We start from the raw sequence: 17,095 nt of genomic DNA, 5'->3' as shown, positions 1-17,095 counted from the left end.
ACAAGGCAAGTGGGGCAGAGGGGCGGCACAGCGTGATCTTGTAGTCAGGGGTGTCCCAGGAGGTATTACCAATCACTGCCTTCGTGTTTGCTTGTTTTGTTTCCTTCTGGCCCAAGTGTTGTGACTCATACATGCTGCGGGACAGCAGAGCATCACCTGCCTGTCACGGCACGGTGCCCACTTTATTCTCACGCACCTTCAGCTAGGAACCCTACGGTTGGGCTGACCAGGTTTCTCCTTCCCACAGGGAGGCAAGATCCCCGTGAGATGGACGGCTCCAGAGGCCATCGCCTACCGCAAGTTCACGTCTGCCAGCGACGTCTGGAGCTACGGGATTGTCATGTGGGAAGTCATGTCGTTTGGAGAGAGACCCTATTGGGATATGTCCAACCAAGATGTGAGTGTCAGTGGCACCTGGCTGCTACAACCCTTACCCCAGGGGTCCCACAGGCCATGGCATGCCAAGCGCACCTATCTGTTTTCTGCTTGGGGCCTCAGAACGTGAACGTGAGGTGTCCAGGGCAGGGGATATTGGATCGCCTTGGCACCAATATTTGAACTAATCAAAGAGCCCAGCATGACCCCAAAGCCTGTAAAGATGCCCAGGGCAATGCAGGAGACAATGGGCTGGTTCCGAATGGCCAGGAACCATGAATAGATCAGGCCCAAAGTGAATCAGGAAATTCTACCCCACTTCAGAGCTCCATCATCACGTGTAAAGGAAGGGAAGCCGTGCTGGTGGGAGGGCGGGCCTGGCTTCCAGGCTGCTCTGCTCTGACAGATGTGCTGTGTTGAGCCAGCTGCAGCTTCTGTCTGGGACTCACACCTCTCCTCTTTAAAGAGAGGAATTAATCGTAAAAGCCCTTCTTTCCTGAGAATCTGCTCTTCTGGGAGTCTGTGTCACCTGTCAGTGAAGGAGGTGCTGAGTGACAGTCCCAAGGCTGGTCAGCTTCAGATGGGCCTCAGGAGGGGACCTGTCTGAGTGGAGGTCAGCAACAACCCTCCAGGCCACTCACAAGGGACAGGGGGAAAGGAAAGGGCCATCTGAGATGCTTTAAGCAGAGGCATTTTGGGGAGGTGTTCCAGAGGGGACCCTTTGCTACATAATTACTAAAAGGTAGGAAGACTTTGAGGATGATTTGCTTTGGTAAGGTCCCAGTCAAAATCCTACCTGGATTCCCCCACTGCCTTGGACCCTGGGCTGTTCCCCAGGGCCACTCCTCCTTTGTGTTCTGAATACATGCCCTCCCCTTGGAGAGTCTGCAGTGTCAGTGTTACCTCTGTTCTCTGCTTGCTCTTCCCATCACCTCGGGGGACAGTTATTATCTTTCCCAACTTCCAAGCAAGAAGAGGCAGAGCTGGCCCAGTCCAGATGGGGAAACCAGCCACCCCATAAGCACCTACAGAGTGGGTAGGCTCTTCATTACTCGTAAACTGGAGAAGTCTGCCCCCAGCCAGCCCTCTATCCAGACAGACGTTCCGAGCCATGGCTGTCGCTCATAAGGTTGAGAAAGGTGGCCATCTGGGAGTCCAGGAAACACTTTCCAATGAGCCAAAATGGGAGCTGGGTGCTGCCGTGACAGTGGGTAGAGTGGCTTCAGCCCAGAGCAGGTGAAATGGCTGCGTCCTTAACCAGGTCCTGCTGCCGACCATGTGTGGCATCTAGGTCCTCTATTATCTCTGATTATCCATGCTTTGTCTCTGCTCCTGTAGCATGTCAAATCGGTAAGTGTTGGAATTGATGCCAAGGCTGCTTTCATGAAATCAAGTGCACCCTGGTTTTGTCCATACTGTCAGCTAGATGAGTAATAAACGTTAGCCGGAAAACGCAGACCCATTTTGTCCTGCCCGGAGACTGTAATCCGATTAAGCTCAATTCAGCACACATGGAACGGATTATGAAACTCTGACAGGCAAGATTTGACATTCAAGATATTCTCAGCAAATGCATTCACCTCTGCTGAAAACAAGTGAAGTTTCTGATATTAGACTTCCAGAATTCCCAAATCATTCATTCAACGAACACTCAGGGTATGCTAACTGTGACTAAGCATTGTGCTTGTCGGCTCTGTTCTTGGGGGGGTTTATAGCCCAGTGGCACATACACAGGGCTGTGGGAACATTTTGGGGGGAGGTAAGGAAGGTTTCCAGATATTTGACACTTGAGCTGGGCCTCAAAGGGAATAAGGACATCTGCAAAGTAGCTGTTTATTCTAATTTTATTGTATTTCTCCAAAATAAAGCCTCTCAGCATTGTTCCAAGTACCATTCCACTCTCTGTGGAAGGCGGAGGGTGACTTTTGCCCATTCAGAAGGTATCTTCTGACCCAGCCTGGGAGAGAGGCAGGAGGGGCTCCCAGCAGCTCGGGCTGCAGCCCGACTCATCAGAAACCACTGAGGTGGTGGCAATAAAGGATTTTACAGATGACAATTGAAAGGCTTTACGAAAGAGAATTGCAGAGGCAAGTCAGAGTGCTGGTAATTGGGCTTCCGGAGCCCAGGAAGGTCTTTGAACATGTACAGAGTTTGTCAGCCAGAGAGAGAACTTGGAAGTTCTACGGCTTGGATCTGATTGACAGAGATAATGAGAGTGGCAGTGTCTGTGGGGAGAAGCTGTGGTTTTACTGAAACATCAGAGCTCATCTTAACCCCCTCTGCCCTGGATCCTCCACTGCTCTGAGCTCCTCCACTTTTCTCCCTCCGCATGGAAGGTCGAGGAAGCCCGCCCACCGCCCAACTTCACTAATGAAAAGTGCACGTCTGGGGGCAGCCAGGAGCCCCTCTGGGGACAGGAGAGCAAGGGGAGGGGCCCTGCTCCTTTCCCAGAGGAGCTCCAGCCCTGGTCCCCAGTCCAGACCACCTGTCCCTGGTCCCCACCTAATACCCGCACCTGCCATCTCGGGGTACAGGTGAGCAAAGGCAGCCCTCACCCCATCCCGTTGCTGCAGACCATTCAAAGCAAGTCAGCCCTGCTCCGTGACAGCTGCCGAGACTGGTTCTCGCTGCCACACTCGCCATCACCTTCTGTCTGGAGACGCCATCTGATCTCATTTCAATCTCCAGTCTTTTCAGCATCCATTTATCTCATCCTGTTGTGGACCAAGGAAAGGGGCCCAGGACTCGCTCTGATTTTTCTATTCTGCTCAGCAGGACCCCCTCTGCCCCCAAGCTTGGGCCATATCTTTCTTCACAATGCAGACGCAGTCACTGGCATTTGGACTGAAAGTGGTTCTCCTGCCTCCTACCTGTTTTCTCCATACCTGCCAGAGAAGCAGGCATGACAGGGAGTGATCCCAAAGCCCCATTAGAGGACTACAATTCCTTTTTCAAAATAACGATGTTTTAATTCGATTGTAAGTTATATGTATTTGGAAAATTTAGAAAACACCCAGATCCTTAAAAAGAACAAAAATCTCCAAAGGCATAGTGCTTCAGAGAAAGACTTGACTAGATAAATATTACCCATACAGCAATTAATGACGTAGTACTTTTTCTTTGGAGTGGAGGGTAAAGCTTTTATTTTTTTCATATGTGCAAGAAGCGTCAATGCTCCCAGAGCATCTATTCGAGTAATAACAACAAAGTTATCTAGAAGAAATAGCAAATAGGAATTCCCTGGTGGTCCAGTGGTTAGGACTCTGTGCTTTCCGATTTTTCACTCCCAAGGGCATGGGTTCGATCCCTGGTCAGGAACTAACATCCCTCAAGCTGCGAGGCGGGGCCAAACATTAAAAAAAAAAAAATAGCAAATGGAATAAAGTCCCATTTGTAAACAAGAGCATGGGAAGGGGGCTCCTCTATCCTCTGTCCTGAAAGGTGAGATACAGAGAGGGAGGTGGCATTTACCAAGTCCCCACTATATGCTTGGTGCTTCCCAAATACCATCTTCCTGGACCTCCAGTTGGCCGGCAGCAGAACAGCAACCCTCTTTGAAGAGAAGACCTCCACTGTAATAGACGTGGCCGCAGTGACAGCCTCCATGTGATGATGGGATTCTTTCTACTCATATGTGTGGTGCTCACTGCGCATCACCTCACTGTGTCATTTAATCCTTCTCACACCCCCATCTGTGCAGTTTCAGGAAGTCAACTGACTCTCCCAAGTTTCTGGAGCTAATAAGAAATGGAACTAGGATCTGAACCCAGACCTCCAAGGTCTATGCCCCTGATGGCAATGCCACACCATCACTAACACAGTGCGTGGGGCTACACTCCTGTGGACCTGCAGGGAGGAGGAATCAGTGACTCTCTGATGTCCTCTTAAAAGGAAAGTCAGCACATCAAACAAACAGAGGAAGTACAGAAACACACGCCAGGATGGTGTTCCAAAAATTCCAACGAGGTGGCCTGCAGAAGAGCTGGGGGGAAAAGCAGCTTAGTGGCGTCCAGTCGAAAGCTCACAGACGGAAGAGTCAGCACGTGCCTGGGTCCCCAGTCTCTCGATGCTCTGCCAGGAGTGCTCGGGTCAGCTAGTCACACCTCTGAGTTGCGGCCCCCTTAGAGGGCTCCTTCCTCTTACGGGCAGATGGGAGAGTAATCTTGTTGGGGGGAACATTTGTGTTTGGGAATCTGGTCATCAAATAATTTGGGCAGCAATGCCAGTGGTTTAAGGGGAACAGGAGCTGCCCTACACTGGAAGACTTTGGGGGCCCCTAACCCCCAAAAGAAGTTGAATTTGGACACCAGCCCCTCCTGCTGGTCCCACCTAGCTTGTCCTTAGGCAGCCCAGAAAGAGCTCGTGGGGCCATTCAGTGGGTAATCCCACTTGTCCCCTTGGTGAGTGGGGACTCTGTGACAGGGCCCCTTAATCTGGCTGCTTGGAAGGAGCTGGAAAGGATGCCAGTTTTAAGCAAGGCTATTCATCCTCATGGATTACTTGGTTTAGCTCCATACCCCTGTTTCCTACTGTGAAGACATCAAATAGCTCCAAGGACTGTTCTCCAGGCTGAGATTCCTGTGGCATCCCCACAGAGCCTAGGAAGAGTGGGTTTCAAGGTATTCAAAACTTAAACTCAGGGACTTCCCTGGTGGTCCAGTGGGTAAGACTCCACGCTCCCAATGCAAGGGGCCCAGGTTCGATCCCTGGTCGGGGAACTAGATCCCACATGCATGCTGCAACTAAGACTCGGCACAGATAAATAAATAAATAAATATTAAAAAAAAAAATTAAACTCAGATACCCCTGTGATTTTTTCCCAACCCTATCCCTTAGTAGCTTCGTGCCCTCAGGCAAATGACTTCCCTGTTTGTGCATTCATTTCCTCATGGGGAAAATAGGGCTAAAATGCCCTCCTCAGAGGATAACAGGTAATTTGACTGACAACAGTCTGGCTAAGATAAACATTTGTTAGTGGTATAAAATATTATTCAAAAGTGCATATTCCCAGTTGCTGTTTTTTTATAAAGTGGTCACATTGGTGTGGCTTGTATGCTTGTTTGTTTTTCTGCCACATCGAATAGAAGGAATAATACACCTTGATTATCTCTAATGACTTCAGGTTATTATATTATCTCATGCCCCGTCTCATGCCCTGTATCCTGTGCATAGAATTTGTAAAACTATAAACTGATTGAGAATGTTCACTTTCTGACCAATTTACAAAGTAAAAAAAAAAGAATAATCAGTTGAAATGAATCTGACATTTTTTAAAGTAGAGGCAAAAATACCTGAAAATCCCTGAACTCCAAATTATTCCCTATGTTGTTAAAGGTGCTTTAACTGTTTATATTAATGTAAAGTCAATGCCTAATTATTATAGAAAATAAACATACAAAGAAACAAAAAGAAAAACACAAAGGGCATTCATGTTTCTGCCCGCCCAGAGGCAACCACCGTTAGTTCCATGATACAGATCCTTCCAAGGACTTTTCTATGCATGTGTGTAATTATTAGTTTTTGTTTTGTTTTGATTCTTGCTTTTTTACAAAAGCAAGCTTATACCATACCTGCTTTATACCATACCTGCACTTACGCAGCCTGCTGTTTTGCCTAATATTACAATGTGAGTATATTTCCATTTCAATAGGCACATTTTTGTAACATCTTAAGGCCTGCATTGTATTCCTGGCCTTCCATTGTGTTATAATAAATTACAGAGCAGGCATAATTGTTTTAAATGAATTAGAAATTAAGAAGTAAAGGGTGAAAAACACAACAATCTGAAGAACAGAAAAAGGACTTAAAGATCCTAAAATCTTTGCAAAACTGTCCCCTGGAGTCTGCGAAAATTAACAAAACCTGATTGGAGATATTCATGTTGGATCACCTTGTTATTTCCACTGTTGTCATTGTACCGAACCAATTTGTTTAACTAGATTATCTTCTACCCAATTCCTGTCGCTGCCTCATGAAGGTTAAGGCAGAAGGTGCCTAGGAAGCATCTAGAGGGTCCCTGGCATGGAGTAGGCCCTCCATCAAATTGTGATCCCTTCTCCCACTTTCTTTTCCCGTAGCAGTGAAAGGATGAGGTCACGATGGGCTTTGGTGGGTGTCCTTTGCAAATAGTTGGCACGTTTCCCATGTGCCATTGTTTCATCTGCCCTGGTGCCACCAGCTGCCAATAAGGCAGAATTGGGCCTGACGTCCTCTCAGGGAGAAGCTCAAACCATTCTTCAGTAAACATTTACAGCCATCTAGTGCATGTCAGGCCCTGTGCCAGTGCTGGGGACACAAAGGCACAAGAAGAGGTGGGCCCTGCTTTCTGGGAACTCACAGTGTAGGGGGAAAAGCCAAGTACATGTAAAATCTCTTACTGTGGGAGGTATAGGAGCACAGAAGGCGGGGCACCTGGGGTAAGGAGGCTCCATCCTCGGAAGCTAATTTGTGAATGACTGGCTGGTGGCTCATCCCCAATCACACCTGTTCCCATGTGTGTCACTGCAGGTCATCAATGCCATTGAGCAGGACTACAGGCTGCCCCCACCCATGGACTGCCCAGCTGCTCTACACCAGCTCATGCTGGACTGCTGGCAAAAAGACCGTAACAGCCGGCCCCGATTTGCAGAGATTGTCAACACCCTGGACAAGATGATCCGGAACCCAGCAAGTCTCAAAACTGTGGCAACCATCACCGCCGTGTGAGTCTAGTGGAACTGGGTGGATCCTAGGGGTGAGTGGTCTCACAGTCAGGCAGGGTCCAGAGCGAGGCTCCTAGCCTTCAGTCTACTGAGAGCAAGGGGGAGACAGCTGAGCTTATCCACGGATGGAAGAAGTTCCAAGACTCTTCCCTTCCTTTTCCTCTTCTATCTCTCTGAAATATTCCCTGCCTCCAGCATAGGCTGTAGACAGATGAAAAGATAACATATCTGTATCTCTACCTTCCATTGGCCTCAGATGGGCTGGGCATTGGGCTCTGTAGTAGTTGAGTGTATCTGGTCTGACTGGTATGAGACCCCACTTGTGGGCAATCCTGTTTCAGGAAGGCACCCTTTCTGTTAACCACACCAGCGCATGAGGCAGGTGGAGCTGCAGACTTGGAACCTTGGCCAACCTATTAACAGGTAAAGGCCCTGACTGATGTGGGACAAAGAAATTCAGAGCAGTTGGATTTGTTATAAGCAAATGCACAGAACTGTCAGCTGTCAGCCACAGTCAGCTGTACATCACTCCTTTACATTTGCAGAGTGAACTCATTTGTTAATTCATCCTTTCGACCAGAGTTTATTGGGTGCTTATGTGCTAAGCACTGTGCCCTTGCTGGCTGTATAGAATAAGCAAGACAGACATGCCCTCATGGAGCTGAGAATCATTTAGGAGCAGCGAACATTAATCAGATGATTGCCCAAAGAAATACAAACTGAGACTTCACTGGCCAGTGCGGCAGGGAAGTGCCTGATGCTTGGAGAGCATACACCTTGGTCTGGCGTCAGGGAGGCGACCCTGATGCCTGTTATTTTGGTTGCGAGCTGAGGAGGGAGGGTGCGTTAACTGAATGAAAGGAAGATGGGAGTAGAGAGTCAGGGTTCCAGATCAAGGGTACAGCATGTGCAGAGGCCCGAGTGTGTGAAGGACAGGGCCAGCGTGTTGGGAGTGCAGTTTGTGGGGGGACCAGGTGGGGACTGGGGCTGGTGTGGTGGGCGAGAGACAGACACTCAGAGCCTTTAGGCCCTGCTAAGACTTCGGAGCTTGGTTTTCAGAGCAATGATCACCCACTGAAGGGTTTGACATGAATCAGGTCAGGAGTTGGGTTATTGTCAGGATCACATCTCCATATTTTAAAGAGCACCAGGATATAACATGGACCTGTTGTTGAGGGGACCATGAAGACAGAGTTGGTAGGAGGACATGGCAGTAGTAACCATGGTAGAGAAGAGAGCATCTTAAGTCAGGCTAATGGTGTGGAAAGAAACGTTGAGTTTGAGAGATTTTGAAGGTCAAATCTTTATGACTTGGTGAAGGGTTGGGCATGGGTGCTGAAAGTGAGGGCGATGTGAAGATGGTACCCTGATTTCTGGACTGGGTACCTGGGGTGGGGGGTTCTGCTTTGAGAACATGCCCGAGAAGGTCAGTGGTGGGCTGCTCTGTTCCATTTCTTTCAGTTAGCTGAGGACGGAACCCGGAGGAAAAAATGTTACCGATAGATTTGGAGAGGTTGCAGTGAACTTTATATATTTGTTAAAGGAGCATATCTTTGGTTGGTGAAGCTCTTAGATTTCAGTTTACAAAGGAGTTGTGGTCCTTCTCTTCCTTTCAGACTGCCTGCTGTGCCAGTCTGCCCATCTGGGCTGACTGGCATGGGACAGAGCCCAGAGCCAGGGGGACTGGCCACCTGGCCTTGAGAAACCATGCAAGCTCAGGATTGTGTAGGGAAGGAAGGGTCAGCCTGGGTTTCCTGCATAATCCTCATCCCACCAGGGGTGCTGAACCTCCATGAAGTCTGCCATCCGCCCAGAGTGTGCCTCTGCCCATGCGCCCCTGCAGCTGTGGGGTCACCTACTCCCCTCTGTCTTCCAGGCCTTCCCAGCCCCTGCTCGACCGTTCCATCCCGGACTTCACTGCCTTTACCACCGTGGATGACTGGCTCAGTGCCATCAAAATGGTCCAGTACAGGGACAGCTTCCTCACCGCCGGCTTCACCTCCCTCCAGCTGGTCACCCAGATGACGTCGGAGTGAGTGACGGGAATCACCTCTGTCCGGCCCATGGGTGGGGTCAAGGCTCCCTGCCTGCAATCACCCGTGGTGCAAGTCATGCCTTCTGGCCTCATCCTCAGGGCTCCACCTCAGCGCAGAATCGGACCTGGTGGGGAAGCGCCTTGGGAAGACGGAGGGCTGGGGTGGGGAGGCCCAGATCTATTCTGGGTCCCAAATGAGAGTTCTTCAAAGTCACAGCCATATGTCATTTGCCTAATCACTGAGAGTCTCTCCTCTGTTTAAGTTTTTAAACTCAGCCCATCAAAGAGAGCATCCAGCTGGAAAGAACACAGCCAGCCAGCACTTTAAACAGCATAGCAGGAAGAGGCAGAGCCTGATTCAGCAGCAATCTCCGATGTACTGGGAGCCTGTCTTCGTGCTTAGACAGCGCTTGTAAATAAGCCGACGTTTCCATCCCCCACTAGTTATTTTCTAGGCTGCAACCCCCATAAGAGTGTGGAAGAATACAAAAACTAAAATTATTCAAATCAGATGAGAGCCAGAAAGGGTCTTAAAGGCCCACGTAGTCCATCATTTCCCCAAGAATGTTCTGAGCGGTACCCGCTCTGGGAAATGTTAATAGGTTCTCCTTGGAAAAAAGGTCCCATGGTCAAATAAATTTGGGAAATACTGAGCACTTTAGCACTCTCTTGGAGAGTCACTCCACATATTAGCATTGTAAAGGCCGTAAGAAATCCCGAAGTAAAGAAACCCACATAAAATTATTAAATACCATGGAAGCGTATTTCAGAGGGGTGGGGTTTTCTGGGCCTGCATTTTGGGAAATCTCTATTTAGTTCCACCCCTTCTATTCAGCGATTCAGAAAGGAGGTGATGTTAGTGCCTGAAGACTCGGCCATCAGGAGTGACAAAGAGGGAACAGAAGCCTGCTTTCCTGACTGCCGGGTCCATATGTTCCAGCCTGTCCATCCAGGGCCACATGGGGCCATACTTGGCTATACACACCCTGGAGTCGCCTGGGCGTCTTTAACTACTGATGTCTGATTCCTACACCCAATGTAGATCTTCTGATTCATTTGGTACATGGTGAGACCTGGGCATCAGGATGTTAAAACTCCCCAGGTGATTCTAATGTGCAGCAAAGCTTGGGAACCACTGGATAGAGTGGGCAAGTCGAATTTTGAATACATACACACACACGCACACGCACACGCACACGCACACACACACACACACACAGAGCAGGGACCTTACCAGCTGCCCAGCTGTGACGTGTACTAACGGCACCAGGGTTGGTAGCCTATGACACACATTTTCCCTGACAGAGGATAAATCAGTCCGCCAGGCAGTTGACAAACACTTATTGATCACCTGTTCTGTGTCAGGTTCAGTGCTGGGTGCTGGGATTCCCTGCTGGGGCAGGCCAGTTGCTGAGTCCCAGGGGAGAGGCGGGGGTCATCCATCCTGAGTAGTTGAGCCCCAGGGGGATGGCTTATTGAAAGTCAGCCTTCCAACCCAGATTCCGGCTCTGCAGTCAGTCTTCATAGAGTCCAGCTTCATGTCTCTCAAGTTTATTCTTGCCTGAAATGATGGAACCTCCAGTTTCTCCCAGGAAATGACTTGGATGTGCCTCTAGCCTTGGATCCACTCAACACCAGAATTCACTTTTTCAAACCTGAGTTCATTTCCTGGTGATGCCTAAAAACGTCCTTACCATTATGAGTTATCGTCAGACACCAAAAATAAACACTAACCCCTTCCCAGTGGAGAACCAGCTTTCCCAGCCCACAGAGTTGAAAAGCATGCCGGGGCTCAGGGGCAGAGTGGGCGTCCATGAAGGCAGGGCTGCGCCTGCTTTCCCACTGTCCTGGGGCTGCGTACGGGGACCATCATCACCCGATCCCCCACAAACTGAAGGAGTCAAATGGAGTAATTCCCTCAGTCTGGGAATAGCCACATGAAAAAGAGCTAGAGGAAAAATAAAAGGAAAGTGAAACTGAAAAGTAAGGGATTTACTTCAAAGTAAAAAATGTCCACACACTATTGGAGCACTCTCGTTTGCTACTTGAGAGAAAAAAGGCAGGAAAAGAATATGTGTACGTAAATAAAGTAGATTGAGGGACCATTTGTGAATTCAAAATCCAAGCATAGCTCTCAAACTTGTGTGCTGAAAAGACGTGGGCAATTTGACAATCTAGACCAGTGACAGCACTCGGGGGACTGAGAGCCAGCTGAAAGGAGGGGTCAGGAGAGCGCAGGCATTGTGGACGGGGGCCCAGCACAGGGGCCTCCTCATACACCTTGTGCACAGTGCACAGAGCGATCTGCTCGGCTGCGGCAGGGGGGGTCCTCAGGGAATACAGTCAGGACGTTAGAAGAATTCTGAGAGCAGCCCTGCAGGGTGGCTGAGAGCCAGGCCATCCTGAATTTGAAGCCCAGCTCCTCCACTGCTTACCTGCTGTGTGATCTTGAGCATGTTACTTAACTTCTCTGAGCCCTACTCTAGAAAGGGGCAAATAATAATAGTGCCCACCTCTTGGTTTGTGCTAAGAGGTAAGTGGAATAGTACATACAAGGCAACTGGCCTATTGTCTGCCTGCAGGACACACATGAGAAATGATGGCTGGTAAATTATTATCATTGACTCTGAGTGGTTTGACAGTTTTTATGAAATGCTTCCATAGGTATAAATAAGTTAGTATATGGCACATGGGAAGCACTCAAGTACTGTAATATTATTAACTAAAAAAAGATGTATGGGTCTCCCCAAAGACAAGTATAAGCCATGAACTTGTTCATATTAAGATTCACAGTTCAGAGATGAATCCAGTGCAAATCCCTACCCTAAACATCTTCCTTAGATTCCTGCTCGGGCAGATATTTGAAAGTTATTTTGAGATCACCCTTCTTAAAAATGCATGACGTTAAAATTCAAACAGAGGCAGAAAATGGAAACTCAGGGGAAAACATCAGAAAACCAGGCAAGCCTCACATCTTTTCAATCACAGTGGGCAATCACTAATTTAGGCAGAAACCTCACAGAATAACTGAAGCCCCATACAGTGTGTGCTTGCATTGTTAAAAAAAAAATAGCAGAGGAAAGTTCTAGCCCACCTAGGGTCATGGACACAAGTAAGGGCTGCTCCAGAACCCGCAGGCAAGCAACAAGGCACAGCACTTCCAGGGTCATCTAAGTTGGAGGGGGCATTGGAGGTGGGGGCCACTGCTTGGAGGAAGTGAGATAGAGCAAGAGAATATCTAGTTAGGTGTTTTTCAGACTCGGGTAAACTTGGGCTCATTAGAGTTTAAACACTTTTATTTGCCTACCCCACTATTATCAGGAGCTTGCCTTCTGTGACGAGTTTTGATCTGTGAAAAGCACTAACGTGCCTTCTTTTGTGGCTTTTTCCCACCTAGAGACCTCCTGAGAATAGGCGTCACCTTGGCAGGTCATCAGAAGAAGATCCTGAACAGCATCCTGTCTATGAGGGTCCAGATGAGTCAATCACCAACGGCAATGGCATGAGAACTCTCGTTTTCTGTGGGGAGGAGAGGAAGGAAAAGGACCAGGCTCGGGGGGGATCCAGAGGTTGACCACTGTGGAATGTCCTGGAGAGACTGGCTTTTCAGCTGAGAAGTGCATTCTCATCAACGAAGAATAAACTGGACCTATTCCTAATAGGCAACCTTCATTTCTCAGTGACAGACGCAGGTTTAAGATGACGTGGGAAACCAAATATGTAAGAATAAAAATACACAAAGGTGATGTTTGACGGAAGTGAAGACAAAACAATATGTGTCTGGGGCACCAAGCGTGAACACAGCTCCCACCCTGGGTGGGCTGGAGTCATCCATCTACAAGAAGAAAGGGAAGGAGGTAGAGGGAAGAAACAGAAGCAATTTCCCATTTTCTTCCTCACCAATGACATTCTTTTCTTTTCTCCTTTTGTCCTCCTCCCTGAGTCCTCACCCTCCCCCCACATCCATCTCCCTTTGCTCATGACTCGTGTAGGGAAGTTTCTTCAAACAAACCCCAGCTCCTGAGTCTCCAGATGTTCTGTCAGTTGCCAAAGGACCTTGCTGACCACTGCATGGGGAATCCAACCAATTCAATTAATGTCTTCATATTGAAGAAGAGATGTACCTTCAATTGAAACCTTGTTTTTCTTTTGTTTGCATTTTCTGCAAAAAGGAAAAAAGAAACCACAAATTGGAAAAAGAAAAAAAAAAGAAAAACCTGTTTCCGTGTTCAAGGGCACGCCTATGTATGTCTGTGTTATAAAATGACCACTTGTTCGTAACAGATGCAAACAAGAAAGAACTGGGAAGTCTTCGACCCTGGAAGATCCAAAGGGGCCAGGGCATGCTGTTGGTCTGGTTTTCTGATTGGCTCCATTGGCCTATTGGCTCAATGAGGAGACAGGGTAGGGAGAAAAATAAAATGAAAAGGGGGAAAAAAACTCCAGAGGGCTTGCAAATTCAGACAGGAAACAGGTGAGTGGGTTTGAATTGGATGCAGTGTGGGACATTCGAGAATGAGACTGACTGATTCACTATTCTTGGTGACATCTGAAGAGAAGGAGAGGGAAGGTGTTTCTGGAGAATGTTCTTCCACATCCCTGGAATCTACAATTCAAGATGGCGAGGGCAAGTCCTTCTTCCCTCGTCTGGGGACTGGCTTAAGCTGTGTGACATCCGAGGAATGTTTCAGATGTGTCTGTGTTTCTCTGTATTCCTTCCTGTACCACAGTGTTCAATTCACTTTTGTAAATTCCACCTAACATTTAAATATTTTTAATTTCTCCTTCTACCTTAATCTCCTTGCTAATTTTATCTGTCTAATTAAAATGAGCAGAAGCATGTCTGGGTTTACATAGAATGGTGTCGGAGTGTGTGTTCCCAGACGCCACGTTGTAGGAGAATCCTTTATAACTGCCCTTCTTCCCCTAATAGGGGAGGGAGGGAGGGAAACACAGACTGGACCCAGGGACTCCCGAGAAGCAGAGTTTGTGAGAATCACTCTCACGGAGTGACCCAAAGGAAGAACTAAATAAATAGGAGGCTCTGAAGCCTCAAATATGCAGCGTGAGAAGTCACTGGCAAATAAACATAAACAATCACCGATAACGCACGATCTGCCCTGAGCTCGGTTTACACACTGCATTTGAGAAGTTCACATCCAGGCCAAATCTGTAAAAGCCACTGAAGACTATTCCAGACTGCTTCCTTGTGGGGTCCGTGAATGTACAGTTACGGGGGGTGGGGGGATGCGGCAGCGAAAGAAACTAGGTTTCCCACGTAGCTTGTTTCAAACATATTTAAGGTGAGATGAGCCTTTTTCCCTATTCCGAGGTAACTTTGTACTTGGAGAGATCCTTACCTTCTGAGGCCCTTTCAAAGAGGCTCTTAGGCCTGGGGGTACAGCTCTGATGCAGAGAAGCCCCATCTTAAAGCTCCACCCTTTGCTTAGTGGGCTGGGAGAAGATGGAGAGAACTGTCTCAGCAGATTGGCATATGGCTGCAAGGGGCCCCCATCCAGCCATATAGCCAGTAGAAGAGAAAACTTTCCTTATTAATAGCTTACCAATTCCATGCACAATTTGCTAATTACCCCCACGACCTCAGTCCATGCCATGTTTTACAAGCCTAAGCAATTCAACTAATTTACTCTCAGTTCTCCACAGGAATGAATTCTAATTTGTCACCAAATTCCTCAGGCAGCCTCCTGAGCCTGAAATCCTCACTGTGCCTCCACCAAGGCCAGCCCATCTCCTGGCTGTGGACAAAGCAAGGTCAAGGTGAAGGTCATGTCATGCCCTTTAGTAAGTTTTGTCTGTAAGATCCCACAAAAGAGAGAAAGAGAAAGAACCCAACATACACAAGGGGAAAGCATGAGGGGTCAGCAGAGCCAAGGCCTGGGCACCTCAAGGCATAGTTCCCAGTGGCAAGAATGTCACCAAGTCTGGACACGGCCCCTCCCTGTAGATGCCCAGCACGGCTTCACAGGCCAAGATCGCCCCCTCCATAGCCCGAAAGGCAGCGTCTCTCCGGAGAGTGAAACCCTGTGTACTCCCTCTGGGCAAGGGCAGGTCTCTAACCTCTCTGACATCAGTTTCGTCAGGTGCATAGTCAGCTGGTGATAACTACCTTGGAGGAAGCCTAGCTAACACTCCGGGGCAGGCCCTCCGTGCCAGGCATGTTTCTAAGGACTTTACATGTATTAACTCTCAGCAGATGCTTTATTGTTCCCCATTTTCAGGTGAGGACACTGAAATACAAAGACCTATCTTAGATCACACAATGGTGGAGCCAGGATGTGGCTCAGGCTGTCTGACTCCGTGCTCTTACTCTCCATCCCAGCAGGGCTTACCCCTAAGTCTGCATCAGCGTCACCTGGAGGGTGTGTTAAATAAAACACAAGTCACTGGGCCCCACCTCCGAGTTTTCTGATTCGGTAGATCTCAGAAGGGAAACCCAAGAATGTGCATTTCTCACAAGTTGTCAGGTGGTACTGATGCTGCTGGTCCAGGGATCACACTTGGAGAAGCACTGCACTGCACAAACCTACCTTCCTAACAATTAGTAATAATAGACATAAAGCCCTTGACTCAGGCAATGATAGGCATCGAGGTTCTTGGGCTGCCCAGGAAGAGGGAAATGAACCCTCACACTCTTGGGCGTGAGGGATGGGAGAGGCTGGTCTCCTGCACCAGATGTCAGTGCCCACCTACACTTTAGCACCAAGGGACTTTACTCACACCGTGAAAAGAATTCCCTGGGGAGAAGGCTAGTGGCAGCAAGACCCCAGTCCTCTGAATTTCAGTTAGACAGGCTGCCTCACCATGTGGTAGAGAATTAATTCTAATTCAGATCCTTTCTTAAAAACACACTTTGCACAGTGGTCAGTGGCCTGGGGCCCTGAGAGCCAGGTTAGAAATGGAACCTACAGCCATGCAGTGCTGCCCAGGGTATGGCTCCCAGGGGAACCACCTGCAGCCACCAGGAGTCACAGGGGCGGGGATGACATAGGAGGCAGGTGGGAGATGCTTAATTAATGTTCCTAGGTCAGGAGTTATGGGAATGGAGGCGATTTGTGGGAAAGCCTTGGAGATTATGACTCACCTCCTTGTGGCCCCTCCCTGCCCCTCTCTAATACTCGAAGATAGGAATGAAGAATAGAGTAGATTAATCTACAGACACGTGTTTATTGCATCATCTGAAAAGCATTGAAGTTCTTAGATGTTGAATAGGTATACGTACTTCTAAGATCATGTGTCTCCTTCCACCTCCCTGTAACCCCCTCCCCAAGTTATGTGTAGAACCAGGTCACTGGGCTCACACCGAGGACCCCTAGGATAATTTAAATCCAATGAGGATTAGAAGTTACCCTTGACCATCCATTCATGAAGAGGAACAGAAACCAGTGAGGACTGAAGCCTATAGGACTCCAAGAACACTGGAGGGCAGGAAGGATGAGACAGGAAGGAAGGTGAGAATCTTCAATGCATCAGTTAACAAAGATGCCACCAGCTATGTTTCATTCCAGGAAAGCCTTTGTGGGCTGGCCTGGAACTTTCATTATCATTTCTGAAACAATAGTGGCTCTGGCACCAACTGATTAAGCATGATGAGTTCCTCCCCCAGAAAGTGAAGCAAGGGAGAAACACAGCGTGATGGGGTACCAGCAGCAGACAGGCACCATCCAGGGTTCACTGCCACCAGGAAGGCTCAAAGGACACTTAAGATCCCTCAGAGTGAGCTCCGTGTTCATGGCCACACCTTGCAGTTCATATAGAAGTCACAGGGTCATTTTCAAAAGTAGCCAGAGGTTTTGTATTGTCCAAATTATCAATGGGCCTGAGGGCTGCGGGCTGTACAGGGCAGTCACTGAGGTCACAGAAAGGTTATCAAATGGAGGAAGGTCATTCAAGCTGATTGGGGTCAAAAGGTGAATTATTCACCACTGGGAGTCTTTTGAGATCAGCAATTTCCAATTGAGAATAG

At 48.4% G+C, this 17,095-nt stretch overlaps 1 protein-coding gene across 2 annotated transcripts in view; it reads left to right on the top strand.

Moving 5' to 3' along the window:
• EPHB1 (EPH receptor B1) overlaps positions 1–13,987 on the top strand; it is a 428,052-nt gene extending 414,065 nt beyond the window's left edge. For both annotated transcript variants that reach the window (XM_030873427.2, XM_060298586.1), the window contains exons 13-16: positions 248–397; positions 6,883–7,076; positions 8,953–9,108; positions 12,509–13,987. In XM_030873427.2, the coding sequence (XP_030729287.2) occupies positions 248–397; positions 6,883–7,076; positions 8,953–9,108; positions 12,509–12,617 (609 nt within the window). In that variant the 3' untranslated portion in view covers positions 12,618–13,987. The remainder of the gene's footprint in view (positions 1–247; positions 398–6,882; positions 7,077–8,952; positions 9,109–12,508) is intronic.
• The last annotated feature ends 3,108 nt before the right edge of the window (positions 13,988–17,095 follow it).

Source organism: Globicephala melas, chromosome 4 (genome assembly GCF_963455315.2).
Source record: "Globicephala melas chromosome 4, mGloMel1.2, whole genome shotgun sequence".
NCBI lineage: Eukaryota > Metazoa > Chordata > Mammalia > Artiodactyla > Delphinidae > Globicephala > Globicephala melas.
The sequence above is the reverse complement of the archived record's forward strand: the minus strand, read 5'-3'. Positions and strand labels throughout refer to the sequence as shown.